Raw genomic sequence first — 17070 nt, 5'->3', positions numbered from 1 at the left:
GCTTATTGAAAGATGAAAGAATAGATCCCTGTTTGTACCCTTTTCCCCTAAATTTATTGGTGTGCTTGATTTACTGTTTATTTGCACTTACTGAATGCCATTATAAATGTATACTGTGTTTATTATGTTTAAAAAAAAGTCTTATTACCCATTTTTTGTTACCCAGTTTTTGTGTCTCTCTCATTTGAAGATATAACATATGGTATGAATTAAGATGAATGTTAATGCTTTTTCAGAATAATATTATGACAAAACATTTCATTTATAAATATAGGTTTCTCAAACCAAGTGTATAATGTTTAGAAATTCATTTAAATTATTTTGTATGAGCGCACACAGTAACTTTGAGATGTTTATTGTACTTGATTATACGATGAGCAGTACATGTCTATGGCTGTAGTTACAGTTGGCAACTAAGGTCCTTCATTTTAACAGTGTAGCATACAATACATATGATCTCCTTAAAGCATATTGCATCACTACAGTTCATCATTTGAAGGTCACTTTTGCAGCTGATCAATTTAAATCTGGAAAACACTCTGTCTAATCAGTTGAATAGATCTCCACACTACTATTAGTGACCTGTATTCCATGTTGGCCTTTCTGAAATTTTGTATCCTTCCCACCGTGAGTGAAACGGATAAACCGAACTCCAGGTCCATAATTCCTAAAGACGTGGAACATCTGAAATATACCAGAACAAACACACTGACAGTTAAGCTTTGACAATTAGTTTGATTACAGGGGAAAAACTGGATTGTCAGTATTATTCTACACACTTGACGCCATGGATAAATTGTCCCCTGTTGAAAGAAAACTTTCTCAGGCTGAAAGGTACTGATGGGTTTCTTCTTCTCATCAAGCAACTCCACACGGATCTGATACTCACTTCCACAACCAGAGAGTGAGGCATACCTGCAGATGAGACATCAATTAATTGTGGTTCTGTTCAAAAATTGTGTTTTCTAATTAGAATCTGATTTAACAGTGGTACTGTCTTCTATTTAAACTAAACTGAGCTAAACAATGGCCTCTCTGAATTCAATAATGAAATGCCTTTAACTGAAAATTGAGTGTTTAATCTTATCATTATACATTACTGACACTCTATCCTCCAATTTGATACTGTTAAGTGCTTTGACACAATCTGTATTGTTAAAAGCGCTATATAAATAAAGATGACTTGACTTGACTTAAAGGGCTAGATCACCTAAAAATGAAAATTCTGTCATCTTTTACTCTCACTCATGTCAGTCCAAACCTGTGTCACTTTCTTTCTTATGTGGAATACAAACCTTGGGTTGCTCAAACGCGCCATTTGTGTCAGAGCTAATGCAGATTCTAACATTAAAATTACAAAATAATATGCCAATAAAATAAAACATTGAAATATGAATGACATATCACTTTGGGTTCTCATACTACCAACCGCAATTTCAACACAAGTCACATATTGGACAGGTTACACACATATTATCACATGAAATATGAAATCCACCATCTAAGATACTGTAGCATGAAACGGGAGTTTGAGTGAATGCTCACCAGTCTGATATTTTGATATGAGGTTGCTGTTGATCCATTAAAGCATCACTGTAGCCTTCTTTCTTCAAATCAATCAGCTGCTCCTTCAAACATAGACTGAGGACAAAGTTTATGATTCATGTGTGAATTGCCTTGATGATTGATTTATTTTCATATTGCAACATTGACTGAAATTAAATGAGCTCAAAACTTACTTGAAGGATCTAAAATATCAAACATACCCATAAGACGTCACAAAACATTTGGTGACCGGAAATGTTCTCCAATTTTCTACTGTCAGCCAGCGGTCACCTCCATCTTTTACAATCTCCCATCCTTGAAGTCCCTCTAATGAGAACATAAGAAAAGAGATGTTTCCTGACACAAAATTTCATTACAGTGACACTTATTGTAGTCTTTATTATATGAATCACCTTGTGCGCTGGGATTCTTGAGCAAGTTACGATTTGCGAGGCAGAAGCTAAAATGGGAAACACAGAAGTTTAGTTTCACATTCTGACGATATTACAGTAAACCAAAAGAAGCACAAATAATAGTAGCTACTTTAGCACTACTTAAATGTCCGATATCACTCTTCTAACCAGTGATGATAACTCTTAATTCGGCAGCACCCTAATCTGCTACTGGAAAACTGAAATATGTCTTGGAGCGTATGGTGGAGCGTCCTGATGGCAGACCTGTTGTATGTACGACTCTGAAGGCCATTCAAAATCCTGATGCGTCACGCAGATAGATTTCCATTAAATTACATTTGTCCCAAATTGATATTGTACATAATAACTTCAGCCTAGGCTGGAAGATTGTGTATTGTTTGTTAGGTTAGTTTAGGTTAACTTTATTTGTCTCCCATGGGAGAAATTTGGCTTGCACAAAGGGCGTGCTGCACAACACAACATAACATAACATAAAACATACAACATAGACATAAAGGACATTTTAAACATATATAGAAAATACTCAAAATGCAATGCAATTTAACCAGGTGAACTTATGTAGGTAACACCCCGCCCTAATCCCCCAAACCCTCAAAATACATTCCCTTTTGATCATTTAAAAATGTAACTGACAACGGGATAAACTAATATTTATACCTATTGTAGGATCAGAACGAGTCAGACAAATTTAAGATTTGATCAGAACATCGAAAATGAGGAGCCGAAATTCCAGAGGGGCCCCAAGGCCACAACAGGACGTCATAAATCAGATTCCTAGCTCCAACCTCTGAAGAAAGCCTAACCAACAAGCATCTTTCACAGGACAGCTTGCAACATTAACCCTATAAAGCGCTCCGGTTTGCGTGTCTCTGTTTAAAAGTCAATAGAAACCGAAACCAAAAGGGTAGCGCAATAATTATTTTTGCATTCAAAATCAGAGACGTTACACAGTCAGATCAAGTCTACAACATGCTCCTGTTGCGTTGTTTTCACCCTCTAACAAGTCTGCACAAATTGCATAAAATGCATATACAACAAAATACACTAAAAATAACATTGCACGTCTTTGCACACATGTTCTATAGATCTGAGGTTGCTAGCGGTTGCTAGATACCTTTTACTACATCTACTATGACGTAATCACGTTCTGTGCACTATGACCCCAAGGTGTGTTGCATGTGGTGACGTCACAAGCCACGACATTTGACTTTCATTTGCTGTACGTATATACTACTGCTGCTGCTGCGTTCTATTCATCACTCTTATTTATTTATCATTGCAATCTGTTGCTTTTTTTCTTTTTGACACATGCACACAAATGCACCTTTACAAATGCAAGCACAATCACACACTCGCGTGCATAATGTTACGACTGCATGAAAACATAAGTACATGCACGCGGAGGTTTTGGAGCTACTAACGTTACTCGCGTGCGACGCCAAGTAACTCTCTGACTGCTCATCTGCTCCAGAATCTGTTTCTAGTGGGGTTTATATTTGTTTTATGTATTTGTTTTGTTTTGTTTTTACACAAGAATAACTGAGATGTTCTTTATGTATTTATTTTTCAATCAACATTGCTCTCAAAAGCAAAATGTAATATTTTTTTACCCCACAAATTCAAATGCACTCCATTCATCTGTGAGGCATGCCACATACCCCTCTGCATTATTCTAGTCAGGTATTGTCACAAGTGTTATCACAGCCTTTCTGCATTTTTAGTTATGATAAATTACAGATTTTAGAGTAGTGTAACTGATTATTTTACATTATCTTTTGTAGTTGTTCAATCAATATTGCTCTCAAAAGCAATATATTATCGGTTTGACTTCACAACGCACGTTTATAAAAATGAGTGTATCTCACAAACGAATTTATGTAATCAGTCCAAATCAATTGTATGTAGTTTCAAAGTGTTTCATGCAAGTTTTTTACATTGAAAAGTTTGAGGTTTGACATTTGTGATATTTCTGTATTTAGTAAAATATGTTGAAAAAAAAATCGTTTTTCATATTTTTGTTGGTTTATTGCACTTTTGAGCTATTTATCGAGTAATTATGGATTTCTTACATACACATCCTTCAAATTGGAGGTGTAAGGATTGTATTGATATATGGCATTTGAAAATACTCAAAAGAATGACAGCACAGCATGTAACAATACTAAGATATACTCTGGCGGAATTGTTCTATGGCAAGTCTTAAAGGGTTAAAACAAAAAGAACACTTATTGATAAGTCCAACGCAGAAAGGAAATCGTCAAATTTGGGGCAAGTAATCAAGATTAATGGCCATCACATGTGTTCCACAAGAGAAATCACGAGCTTCTTTAGATTGACTTTTCCCCCACACATACACTGAAAAAAACAATAAGTAAATTTACTTAATTTTTATTTGGCAAGTTTTTGCACAAATAAATTTTAAGTAAAATGTAAGTACTGAATTAAGTAAAATCTACTTGGCTAAGTTAGGTAAAATTAGAAAAGGAAATAAGTAAAATTAACATGGCCAGTTAGAGTTTGATGAGTAATATTTACTTGATCATTTTATGTTAAATCTGCAATACTTAAGTATTTTTCACTCAGTCATGGCTTCTAAAATTTACTCAAACAATGTAGTACTGGGAAACAACCATGCTATTAAAGCATGTGATTCACTTACAAACATGTAAGCAAGCAAGTAGACAGCTTGTTATCCTTTTAAGATAATATGTCCACTCAAAAGAATTGTTACCCAACTGAACACAGAGACCTCAATACTTGGTACACCATACACAATGACGGTGACAATCAGTGGATGGTGTTTGAGTAAGAATGGGTCATTTTGAGTAGAAAATCAACTCCAGATGTCACAAAACAGTAAGTTACTAAACCTAACAACAAAAGCAACCATAAAACAGTGTAAATATAACTAAAAACAGTGACAAATTTAACCTTTTAATTATTCATGCCCCAGTGCATGATGGGAAAACGGATCATAACTTTGATATTTACTTAAAGAATCCTTGTAAACATGACAAACAGTTCCAAGTAAAATATGCTTTTAAGTTCAAACTTTAATTTCTACAAGCTTAAATTGAGTACTAATATAGAATTTACTTACATTTTTTAATTCTTGCCTGAACTAAATTATTTAATGTAGAAATTACATTTGTTTTTATGTAGTGTTTACTTCACCAAAAAATCATTTTTATCAGTGTAGAAGACAAAGAACCAGACTGAAATTCCTTTGTCCAAAGAACATGTCTTTTGGTCTCCACAGAACTACACAGAGACTTTCTTTTTCATATGCACATAAAATCATCCTAAAAGGACATTTCTATGCATAACCCCATATTATGTATGTAACCCACACATTAGACTATCATGTTTTAAGCACATATTATGTATGTCTTTTTCATAACTATTGAATGACTTTAAGGTTTATTCGTGTTTGGTATGTATGAGTTTGACAATTCTAGCTTGAAACGTTTCTTCCAACTGATTCTTTGTCAAATGTATCATATTCTGGTTATAGAAATCACATCCAAAAGTATTCTTTTCAAGAGTGTGTAAAATTTGGACCATGTGACTGATAACATGCTGATTTATGATGGAAGGACCAACCCTAGCTAAGATAATAGCCTATCTAATTGGTCAAAACACCAGATGGGATGTGTCCAGAAGCAGAGTTTAAAAACTCAGGACACCATCAAATCTTGCCCTCTTCCCTTCTCGTCTCTCTTCTCTTCTTTTGCCACCGCGTTTTGACGCTGCTTTTTAGCACTCTTTGAGCGTGCTCTGGCCTACAAGCCAGTTGCTACTTAACACCACACGATGAAAAGACATCACTTCAACGACTACTGAACTTCCAGCCAATCGGCAACTTGGGAAACCCCTTTTCCTGCAAAGACGACGAAAAAAGGGAATCCCTTAACACAGAGGCAACGCAAGTAACCTCCAGATTCTAACTGAGCTGGTGCATTTAATATAAATTTTAGCCTCATTGAGAAACTCAATGTGAGGGTTAAATAAGTGATTGATGGTTGTTCAGGTCTATGCAATTGCCCATATTGCTGTAAACTTGGGATACCACATTTTCATTCTTTAAACTCATCCTGTCCTCACTTTCTCTCTTTCTGCAACTTGTGAATGTGTGAATGCGTGTATTCATGTGTTAGATTAGTTTATGTCTTAGGTTTATATAAATAAAGTCTTATTTATATTAAACAAGTATCTTGTGTTTTGTGCTTACAAGTTAATGTCTTAATCTGCCGATCTTGTTACTGTGCTTATTAATAGTGTTTTCACTATATTTTCAATATCCAGTGCAGAATTAATGTTATACGGCTCGTTCAGTGAATCGCCAGCCGACTCAGTGATCAGCCACAAAACAGTGATTCTGTTCAAATTCCCTATAAAATCATAAATGATTCCCTTTGAGCTAAATTAAATTATTTACATATTAACCCTACACTATTGTACCCGCACAATGGGACCCTAAACTTCCTCTTTGAATTCATCAGCCTATACTCAGGGTAAAGCACATGTGTTTTGTCAGACAAAATACTTCTAGCTTGTCTGCATATAGCCTGCTCAAACAACTCCTGTGGATTAAGGGGAGCGGGAGTACCCATAATTTTGGAGATCTGTGCTTCAGATATAACTGTTAAATTACCAAACCAGCAAGTCATGCCATACCTCAATATCGATTCAATCGCTGCTCTGTAGAAAATCAACTTAATATGTTTACAAACACCAAATAATCTAAGTCTGTGCAAGAAATGAAGGCGCTGGTGAACTCTGGCACAGACACTTGCCACCTGTGTACGCTAGCCCAAATCGCTATCAATGTGGACTCCAAGATATTTAAATGAGCTCATCTGCTCAATCTCATGGCCATTAATAGCCACAGGGCCATAATCCCCTACTGAGCCAGGGTCCACCAGCATTTCCACAGTCTTACTTATATTAATCTGCAATTTATGTGCATCACACCAGGCCACAAGGTTTTCTACCGCTGCATGAGTGTTCAAGTTGGAGTTTTTTGTAAGTAGGCTAAGTAGAACAGTATCATCGGAATTGTCTTGTACATTTGTCTTCCTGTGGCTTGGCAGTCAATGTGGTTTGTATTCTCCTAGTTGCATTACAGGGCTGCCTACACAAAACCTGCATGGGCCCAAAGGATACAAACATTGCTCTGGGCCCAAATGGACTGGCCCACACTGGACCATCATGGGATTAATGTGGATAGTCTGCTCACCGAGGCCCTGCGGTGAGCCCAAAGCTTTGGGCCTCGCCTGGGCAAGTTTAGGTTTGGTGTGGGCTGACCCTAGCCCACTGTGCCCGCAAAAAGCCAACATGAGCCCCGCAAGAACATGTTTGCAGGGCTAGTCTCATTTCCCATTTTGAGAAGTTAGTTTATACATTTGATAAAGTGTATGATACAGTCATGGCCAAAAATATCGGCACCCTTGCAATTCTGTCAGAAAGTGCAACCCTTCTCAGAAAATTGCTGCAGTTGCAAATGTTTTGGTACTCACAAGTTTATTTTTTTTGTTTGCATTGGAACAACACAAAAAAAAAAAGAGAAGAAAAGTCAAATCTGATACAATTCCACACAGAACCCAAAAAATGCACTGGACAAAATTATTGGCACCCTTAACTTAATATTTTGTAGCACCCCCTTTGGAAAAAATAACTGAAATCAATCGCTTCCTGTAACCATGAATGAGTTTCTTACACCTCTACTGGAATTTTGGACCACTCTGCTCCAGGTCATTCATATTTGAAGGATGCCTTCTCCCAACTTCTGTTTTGAGATCTCTCCACAGGTGTTTAATGGGATTCATATCTGGACTCATTGCTGGCCATTTCAGAACTCTCCAGCGCTTCGTTTGTAACCATTTCTGAATGCTTTTTGAAGTGTGTTTCGGGTCATTGTCATGCTGGAAGACCCATGACCTCTGGTGGAGACGCAGCTTTCTGACACTGGCCACTACGTTGCGCCCCTAAATTCTTTAGTAATCATCAGATTTCATGATACCGTTCACACAGTCAAGGCATCCAGTGCCAGAAGCAGCAAAGCAACCCCAAAACATCTTTGAACATCCACCATGTTTGACTGCAGGGACTGTGTTCTTTTTCACAAAAGGCCTCATTTCTTTTTCTGTAAACAGTGCCATGATGTCCTTTACCAAAACGCTCTAATTTTGTCTCATCTGTCCACAGTACGTTCTCCCAGAAGAGAATCTTGAAATAAGTTTATAAGTATATAAGTTTTGGCAAACTCCAGTCTTGCTTTTTTATGCCTTTGTGTCAGCAGTGGTGTTCTCCTGGGTCTCCTACTATAGCATCCCTTTTCATTCAGATGGCAACGGATTGTGCGAGCTGGCACTGTTGTACCCTGTGTCTGCAGATCAGCTTGAATTTGTTTGGAGGTTAATCGGGGTTCTTTATCCATCATTCGAACAATCCTTCGTTGAAAATTTTCATTAATTTTGCTCTTCCGTCCACGTCCAGTGAGGTTAGCTACAGTGGCGTGGGCTGTAAACCTCTTAATGATATTGCGCACAGCGGACACAGGAACATGAAGATCTCTGGAGATGGACTTGCCTTGAGATTGTCCATGTTTTTCCACAATTTTTTCCTCTCAAATCCACAGACAACTCTTTACACTTCTTTCTTTTCTCCATGCTCAGTGTGACACACAACACAAAGGTTGAGTCAACTTTTCTCCATTTTAACTGTGTTGTTGCAGTGCAAACAAAAACAATAAGCATGTGAATACCAAAACATTTGCAATAGGAACAATTTTCTGAGAAGTGTTGCATTTTCTGACAGAATTGCAAGGGTGCCGATATTTTTGGCCATGACTGTATCTATCACTGTCATTTGAAGATATGAAATATGGTTTGAGGAAAGATGAAGGTTAATATATTTTCTGAATAATTGCATAATTCATCAAAACATTTCATTCATAAATGTATGTTTTTCAGATCACATCACACTTCACAATGTGTAGAAATTCATTAAAATGATTTTCATAAGCTCTGGTCAGGGTAAAACCAAATAAAATAGTTGTTTGATTTGTTTGTAAAGTATAAATTGCTTAAAAATGAAAGATCCCTGGCCTCAAGAGGCACATTAAAGGCCACATGAACTGCATTTTTTTAATTATTTTGTTCTGTTCTCTGAGGTCCATTTATAATGTTATCAAGATTTTTACAAGAAAAAAACATCATAATTTAGAAGTAATAGGCTATTTTCTATCCTGTTTCGACCGCCCTCATCAGAAGGCTCTGTTTGAATAAGTGTGGTTGATTGTAGACTCAGAAGTAAATGCCCACTGCTATGATTGGCTAACAGTTATGTACGACAACCTACATCCTTCACAGATGGATGCTGCTGTAATATAAGTTAAAAACACATAAATATTCAGTACATATCAAATGATCTGTAATAACAGACAAAGCAATAGTGACCACATGCTTGTGAGGTGCGACATTATTTTTGGATCCAATATAGTTGGAACATCAGCATCTTTTAGATCAATTTTTTTGAAAATCCTGCTTCGAATTGTGCTTTGTTAGTAAATGAATCTGCAGTAAAATTAAGTGAACAAAAAACCTAGTTCTTACTGACGTGGTCTGGAACTTCATTAAAAATAAAGTTCATCCACTCTTTTCTAATGTTTGGATTAGAAGGAAGGCGACGCAAAGACTGTTTTTTCCACAACTTGGCACTGCACAGTGTCTTGTTGTTTTCGGAGCCATCTTTATTGTGTGGTTTCTACATAGACTTGCATTCGCCTCTCTCGTTATTAACACTACATGCACGAATCGGTGGGCGGGGCTAAACAGGCAGCGATGTAGAAGCAGACATTGATCTTCTTTTGTGGAGACGGTGTTTAGCCACACTATTACATGTTACATTCCAGAACCTGTCATTTTGGTAGATTGGCTTCAATAAAAGCTGTTTTTAGAATAACGAGATAGTTTTGAGTTCTAAAACTTACAGGATGTTGTTTTGTTTATTGTGTGGAGATGTATCACGTCCCTTGTCAGTGTCGGGCGCTTGCTTGGCCATTTGTTGTGATTAACAGGAAAGTGTGTTCAGCTGAATTGGATTAGTATTTTGTTAGACGGGTATAAAAAAAGCTTAGTTTCCCGCGGCAGCCGTTGTGTGAAGGCCTCCTCGTGTGAAGACCAAAGAGTGTAAAGACCGTGCGACTCCACTGGACAAGAAAACCGACAAGGGATATAAGTATCGCTTTTTATTTTTCCTCTTTCCTACGATTTGTTTCACTTCTGTTTCAGTTTTTATAACCATTTCTTACTATGTGTAAGTAAGTTGTTGCTGTTTTTTTAGCATGTGTGTTTGGCTCAGTGTTATTTTTTAGGATAACTGATAAACTAATGCAGTTGTTATCGATTTTAGTTACAGTTGTAGTAATGTTGTCATTTTATTAGTTTTTTTTATTATGTCTGCATAGGTTTTTTATTAAGTTTTAGTTTTATTTAATTTGAGTTATTTTATTACATACTAAATGGAAATGAAATAATATATATATATATATATATATATATATATATATATATATATATATATATATATATACAGTGATGGGCAGTAGCGTCGCTACAAGTAGTGACGCTACTAGTTTAACTACATTTCTCAGTAGCGTGATGGTAGCGTCGCTTTTTTCTGAATAAAATAGCTTTTCAGTAGCGAAGCTCTATTTTTTATGAAGTAGCACGGTAGGGTCAACAAAAGCTATCGTTACATTTTCTAAAGAAAGCATTCTGAAACTCGAGCTCAAATTGGAAATATAACAGCTAAGGATCACTGATCCTGGATCAGCAAGTGATGCCACAGACACTAAAGCTTGTAACGCCATTGGCTCCTCAAACTGTCAGTCAAACCTCATTATTCCTCCCGCCTCTCTCGTGAATGAAGTGCGGCGCGAAGTTTAGAGCATCTCAGCTTGTTTGCAGTCTGAAGGTAAATAAAGAACATTGATTGAATAAGTACAGCGGTTTCTTTACTCAAAAAAACACTAATTATAAAGGCTAATTTTTTTTTTTTTTTTTTTGTATTTGAGGAGCGGAGAAGAGTTTCTTAGTCTAGCATTTGTTGTCAAGTCACAGCCAAATAGCTTGTGCGAAGCGCTGAATCTTTCATAATATGATACTTTGGCCAAATAACAGAAATAAACTGAACGCCCACATAATGGCAGAAAACTGGGGAAAACGGGACACGAGTCAGGAAAAAAAAAAACATTCGCTGGTCAAAAGCTTCGTATTTGAACTTGATTTTGGTGAAATGTTTATATTAATATAATGACACATGCAACGATGCAAATAAACGTAGCCTATCTGTAGCCCTATACATCTATATGGTAACACTATACAATACGATTTCATTAATGTTAGCTAATGTATTAGGCCCTATCTAACATGAGCATACAATGTACAAAATAGACTGCAGTATTACATTAAAATACATTTATTACAGCATTTATTAACTTTGTTAATGTTAGTTAATGAAAATACAGTCGTTCATTGGTAGTTCATGTTAGTTCACAGTGCATTAACAAATGTTAACAAACAACTTTTGATTTTAATAATGCATTAGTAAATGTTGAAATTAACTTATTCTTAGTTCATGTTAACTACACTAGTTAGCTAATGTAAACTAATGAACCTTATTGAGAAGTGTTACCATTTATATAAATGTATCTGTATACAATAAAGCCACAATACCAACTACAAATAGGAGGTTTCCGTCTGACAGCAAAAATTTATTTTGCCTATGTCACAATTTGAGGTCAATCCGGCTCTGTAGTTGATACTGATTGTGTTGACCAATTGGTTTGGAACAGCTGTTGAATAAACAATTAAACTGAACTATTATGCCTGTCTATCTGCTTGACTGACAGTTTTAATGATCACTGAGAGAGTATTGACTTGGTATGATGTTGGTTCAATAGAAAAATTTTTTAAATAGCTTGGATGTAGTAAACTACATTTCTTAGGGCTGTAGCTTTAGTGTAGTGAAGCTTAATTTAATGAAGAGTAACTGTTAGCTTAGCTCACTACATTTTCCAAGTAGCTTGCCCAACACTGTATATATATATATATATATATATCAGTTTGTGAGAGGCTGTGGTCTTTACTGTCCTCATTAACACACACAATGTTCAAGTGGGCAGAGCAGAAATAGTTAACATTTGCACTTTATTTTCATTTTTAATGTTTTGTTTCATGATATGCCTACATGTTTCTTGTATCTGCATTGAAAACACTACCTCTCATCAGCTGGATAGATCACCACACTACTGTTAGTGACCCGTATTCCATAATGACCCTTCCAGAACTGTGTATCATTTCCACCGTGAGTGAAACGGATAAACCGAACCCCAGGTCCATAATTCTTAAAGACGTGGCTCATCTGAAATAAAGCAGAACAAAAACAGGGACAGTTAAACTTTTACTATTATTTTGATTACGGGGGAATAATTGGATGGTCAGTATTATTCTACTCACTTGACACCACGGCTCACTGTTCCCAAATGAAAATATAACTTTCTCAGGCTGAAAGGTTTTGATGGGGTTTTTCCTCTGATCAAGCAACTCTACACAGATCTGATACTTACTTCCAGAAAGAGAGGATGGGGAATACCTGCACCAGACAAACATCAAATAAAAGTGTTCCTATGAAAAAACTGGGCTTTCATCGTAGAACCTGATTTGTGTCGAATCTGTCAATACTACCACCCACAATTCCAGCATAAGGCACATGTGACCCAGATGGACAGGTCACTCACAAAAATGTATCACATAAAATATTAAGATACTGTAGCATGAAATGAAAGTTTGAGTGAATACTCACCAGTCTGATATTTTGATACGAGGTTGCACTTGATCCATGAAAGTATCACTGTAGCCTTCTTTGTTTAAATCAATCAGCTGTTGCTTCAAACAAAGCCTGAGGACAAAGTTTATGGGTGATTCATGTCTGGATTTGGCTTGGCGATTGACTTATTTTCATATTTTAACTGAATGAAATGAAATGGCCTCAAAACTTTCTTAAAGGATATAAAATATCAAACATACTTATAAGATGTTACAAAACATTTGGTGACTGTGTCTGGAATTGGTTTCCTATTTTCTTCTATCACCCAGCAGTCACCTCCACTGCTTACAATCTTCCATCCTCGAAGTCCATCTAATGACAACATCAGAAAAGAGCCATTACCTGACACAAAATTTACTCATAGTGACACTTATTGTACAATCTTTATTATATGAATCACCTAGTGCGCTGGGATTCTTGAGCAAGTTAGGTTTTGTGCATCTCAACCTACAATTGGAAACAAAGAACTTATGTTTCATATTCTGACGATATTACAGTAAATCAACCAAGACGCAAATAACAGTAGGTACAAACATTGCTCTTCTGACCAGCGATAACAACTCTTAATGTGGCAGCACCCTAATCTGCTTCTTGTGGGGGAGCATCTTTATGGCAGAGTACTACTATTTTTTGTTTCTCTCATTTGAGAAGAGAAATACTGTTATGAATAAAGATGAATGTTAATGAACCTTTGAAATAATATTATTATTATTTTGACAAAAACATTTCATTCGTACATTTTCTCAGATCACATCACACTTTGTAATGTTTAAAAATTCATTAAAATGGTGTTCATAAGCTCAGAGCAAAGCAAAATTAAATAGTGGTTTGATTTGTTTGAAAAGTATAATTTGCAGTAGAATCATTGTAGATGTGTATTTACATGTTTTTATTTTCATAAAGGTGCCTCACATTTATTGTGCTTAAACGGTAAAATACATTTACATTTACATTTAGTCATTTTGCAGACGCTTTTATCCAAAGCGACTTACAATTTGGGGAACACATGAAGCGATTCATCTTGAAGAGGCAATCCGACAAAGGAAGTGCTTGTAACACCAAGTCTCAGGCATTGTTTAAATAAGTACAAGCTAGCAAGGGAAGGAATAAGTAAGGAGAAAGAGTTTTTTTTTTTTTTTTTACACACAATAATTGTCAAAATGCCTGCCTTGGCAAATATTCACGTAAACAAAATCAGTTTTGTCTTAAGTGAACGTACGTAAGCAGTTGGGAGAAAATCACATGTGTGTCAGTATATTGGATTCATGCATTAGGTCTTAAAGTGACAGCAGCCTAACATACCTGCTGCTGTCTGTGCTCTTAAACAAGTAGTTCACCCCACAATGAAATTCCAGTCATTATTTATTCACCCTGATGTTGTTCTAATGCTGTATGCCCTTCTTTCTTTCTTCGACCATAACAGGAGAAATGTTGAAAAATGTCCATATAGTCGCAGTGATAATGGCAGTATAATGGCAGAGTAATCAGCCTCAAACTTTGAAAAAACATACATTTGTATGTCCGTAGTTATAGTCGTCAACTAGGGTCCTTCATTTAACAGTATCTTAATTGAAACAGAATACATCTAGTATAATTGAGTTTTGTGATGTGATCACCTAAAGACATTAGAATTGCTTACCTGAAGGTCACTTTTGTGCCTGTTACATTTAGGAATGTAAAAAAATCACTCTGGAAAACACTACCTCTCTGCAGCTGGACAGATTTCCACACTACTGTTAGTAATCCACATTCCAGACCCTCCATGAGTGAAACGGATAAACCGAACCCCAGGTCCATAATTCTTAAAGACATAGGTCATCTGAAATAAAGCAGAACAAACATAGGGACAGTTAAGCTTTGACTATTAGTTTGAATACAGGGGAATAACTGGACTGTCAGTGTTCTTCTACTTACTTGACACCATGGATAATCGTCCCCCTGTTGAAATACAACTTTATAAGGATGATATGTACTGACGGGATTCTTCTCCTGATCTAGCAACTCCACAGACAACTGATACCGACTTCCATAATCAGAGAGCCGGGTATACCTGCAGATAAGACATCCAATAAATGTGGCCAACTTCACATTCGAAACACTGCGGTCTTAAAAATACACGGTCAAGCCAGCCGCACTTTTTTTCTTTTTTGTCTAATCGCGCACTTACGGTATGGGTGCTGGGAGCGGTCAAAATGGATGTAAAGATGCTGTCATAACGGCGTCATAGCACCAACCCTACACCTAAACCTACCCCTTACAGCAGTGATACTCAAATCTGGCTCGCGAGATCCACTGTCCTGCAGAGTTTAGCTCTAACCCTAATCAAACACACCTGAACATGCTAATCAATGTCTTCAGGATCATTAGAAAATCTCTGCAGGACAGTGGATCTTGCGAGCCAGATTTGAGTATCACTGCCTTACAGGAAACATTCTGCTATTTCAGATTTTGATGCCATGATTTTCGTACTGAAGTTGCGCATGCGAAAGTTGATTGTGTTCAATATTAGACTCAATTAACTTTCATCATATGGACAAAAAAAAAAAAAACACTGAGACATTTTTCAAAGTATCTTCTTTTGTACAAAGAAGTCCCACAGGTTTACAATGCCATGAACAAGGTGAGTAAATGATGACAGAATCCACCACCTAAGACACTGTGGGAGTTTGAGTGAATGCTCACCAGTCTGATATTTTGATATGAGGTTGCAGTTGATCCATGAAAGCATCACTGTAGCCTTCTTTCTTCAAATCAATCAGTTGCTCCTTCGAACATAGACTGAGGACAAAGTTGAGTTGGGTGTTTCATGTGTGGATTAGCTTAGTATTTGATTTATCTTCATATTGCAACATCGACTACAATAAAATGAGCTCAAAACTTTCTTGAAAGATCTAAAACATCAACCATACCCATTAGATGTTACAAAACATGTGGTGACGGTGTTGTCTGGAAAAGGTTTTCTGTTCCTTTCTGTTGCCCAGCGGTTACCTCCATTCTGTACCATCTCCCATCCTTGAAGTCCATCTAATAAAAACATCAGAAAAGAGACACCTGATGCAAAATTCATTAAAGTGACACTTATTGTACAATCCTAATTTTGTGTCCTACCATCAGCTCTGGAATTCATGAGCAGGTTACGTCTAAAGTTAGATAGAAAGTAAAACAGGCGCCAGTCCTCTGGTGGTCTGGAAGCATCATACGGCTGTAACCCTTCTCTCTTACAGCGCTCTCTCCAGTGTGCTGCACTGTCCACCAGCTCCTTCCACTCATGACACACCAACTGACAGACTTGGACCACCTGATGTGCAGGCAGGTTCAGTAAAATCTCCTCAACCACATCCAGAGGAACAACTGACTGCTCACCTGAACACTGACAGAGGAAAAATTACCTTTCAGTTCTTATTGGAAAATCTAGATGTGGAACATGGTTGCTCGTCATCAGCTACTATGTCCCAAAAACCACCATTCAGGACGTTCCCCTAAATCGCGAGAATTCGAGGAAAACTTTGCAGTGTAAGCTACTTTAATTAGATATTACATTACATAGCCTAATTTGCATAAAACGTTGCACACTGGTTCTCACACTGAGAAAAGTATACCCAGTACCGTTTCTAGGCATAGGCAAGCTAGACGGGGGTTGTGATCAAGAGTGGCACGGACACCCTGAAATATGATTGCCGCCCCCACTGGATCCCCCAACATCTTTGGGCTAGAGTACTGTCATTCTGACAATGCCCATATGCTATTGGATCAGAGTGCTGTCAATTGCTGCTTCTGATTGTTGCATACAAAGTTTGCATTTGGATTTGGAGCGCTCAACAAAGCCATTAGATCAAAGGGTTCTGTCAGTGTTTTGGCAAGGTAAGGCTTTTTTTACCATGCAAGTTCAAAGGCCAATTTAAAATATTGATAGGCTACATAAAAAATGCACAAAATCAGTATTTTGTTTAGGCAGTATTTGTAGCAGTCGAGAAATCATGTTTCATGTGAAACTGGTCTAAAAGGTGTGTGTTTTTGCGCCAATGCATAGTTAAAGGTTCAGTGTGTCGTGTAATATTCCTATACAAAACTTTTACAGCCAATTAAAAAATATTGGTGTAGTAAAATTAGCTAATTCACAAGATCAATACATACTTTATTAAACCGCTTCGTCAAATTTAACGCATCCTTACGGAAGTGCTGAAATGCTGAATTAATT

At 36.8% G+C, this 17070-nt stretch overlaps 1 protein-coding gene across 6 annotated transcripts in view; it reads right to left on the bottom strand.

Moving 5' to 3' along the window:
- Positions 1-209: 209 nt before the first annotated feature.
- LOC131544571 (F-box only protein 2-like) overlaps positions 210-17070 on the bottom strand; it is a 61270-nt gene continuing 44409 nt past the window's right edge. For 3 of the 6 annotated variants that reach the window (XM_058782895.1, XM_058782894.1, XM_058782896.1), the window contains exons 2-16: positions 15981-16242; positions 15782-15896; positions 15555-15650; positions 14787-14922; positions 14576-14691; positions 13273-13319; positions 13073-13184; positions 12849-12944; positions 12503-12638; positions 12265-12407; positions 1959-2005; positions 1767-1872; positions 1546-1641; positions 780-915; positions 210-684 (exon numbers count right to left, since the gene is read on the bottom strand). In XM_058782895.1, coding sequence (XP_058638878.1) covers positions 544-684; positions 780-915; positions 1546-1641; positions 1767-1872; positions 1959-2005; positions 12265-12407; positions 12503-12638; positions 12849-12944; positions 13073-13184; positions 13273-13319; positions 14576-14691; positions 14787-14922; positions 15555-15650; positions 15782-15896; positions 15981-16242 — 1785 coding nt within the window. In that variant the 3' untranslated portion in view covers positions 210-543. Of the gene's footprint in view, positions 685-779; positions 916-1545; positions 1642-1766; positions 1873-1958; positions 2006-10879; positions 10953-12264; positions 12408-12502; positions 12639-12848; positions 12945-13072; positions 13185-13272; positions 13320-14575; positions 14692-14786; positions 14923-15554; positions 15651-15781; positions 15897-15980; positions 16243-17070 lie in introns of those variants that run through there. The other 3 variants (XM_058782899.1, XM_058782898.1, XR_009272161.1) reach the window with 3 other exon arrangements.

The sequence above is a fragment of the Onychostoma macrolepis genome, chromosome 07, assembly GCF_012432095.1.
Source record: "Onychostoma macrolepis isolate SWU-2019 chromosome 07, ASM1243209v1, whole genome shotgun sequence".
NCBI classification, from domain to species: Eukaryota; Metazoa; Chordata; class Actinopteri; order Cypriniformes; family Cyprinidae; genus Onychostoma; species Onychostoma macrolepis.
This window is presented reverse-complemented; position numbering and strand designations above follow the sequence as displayed.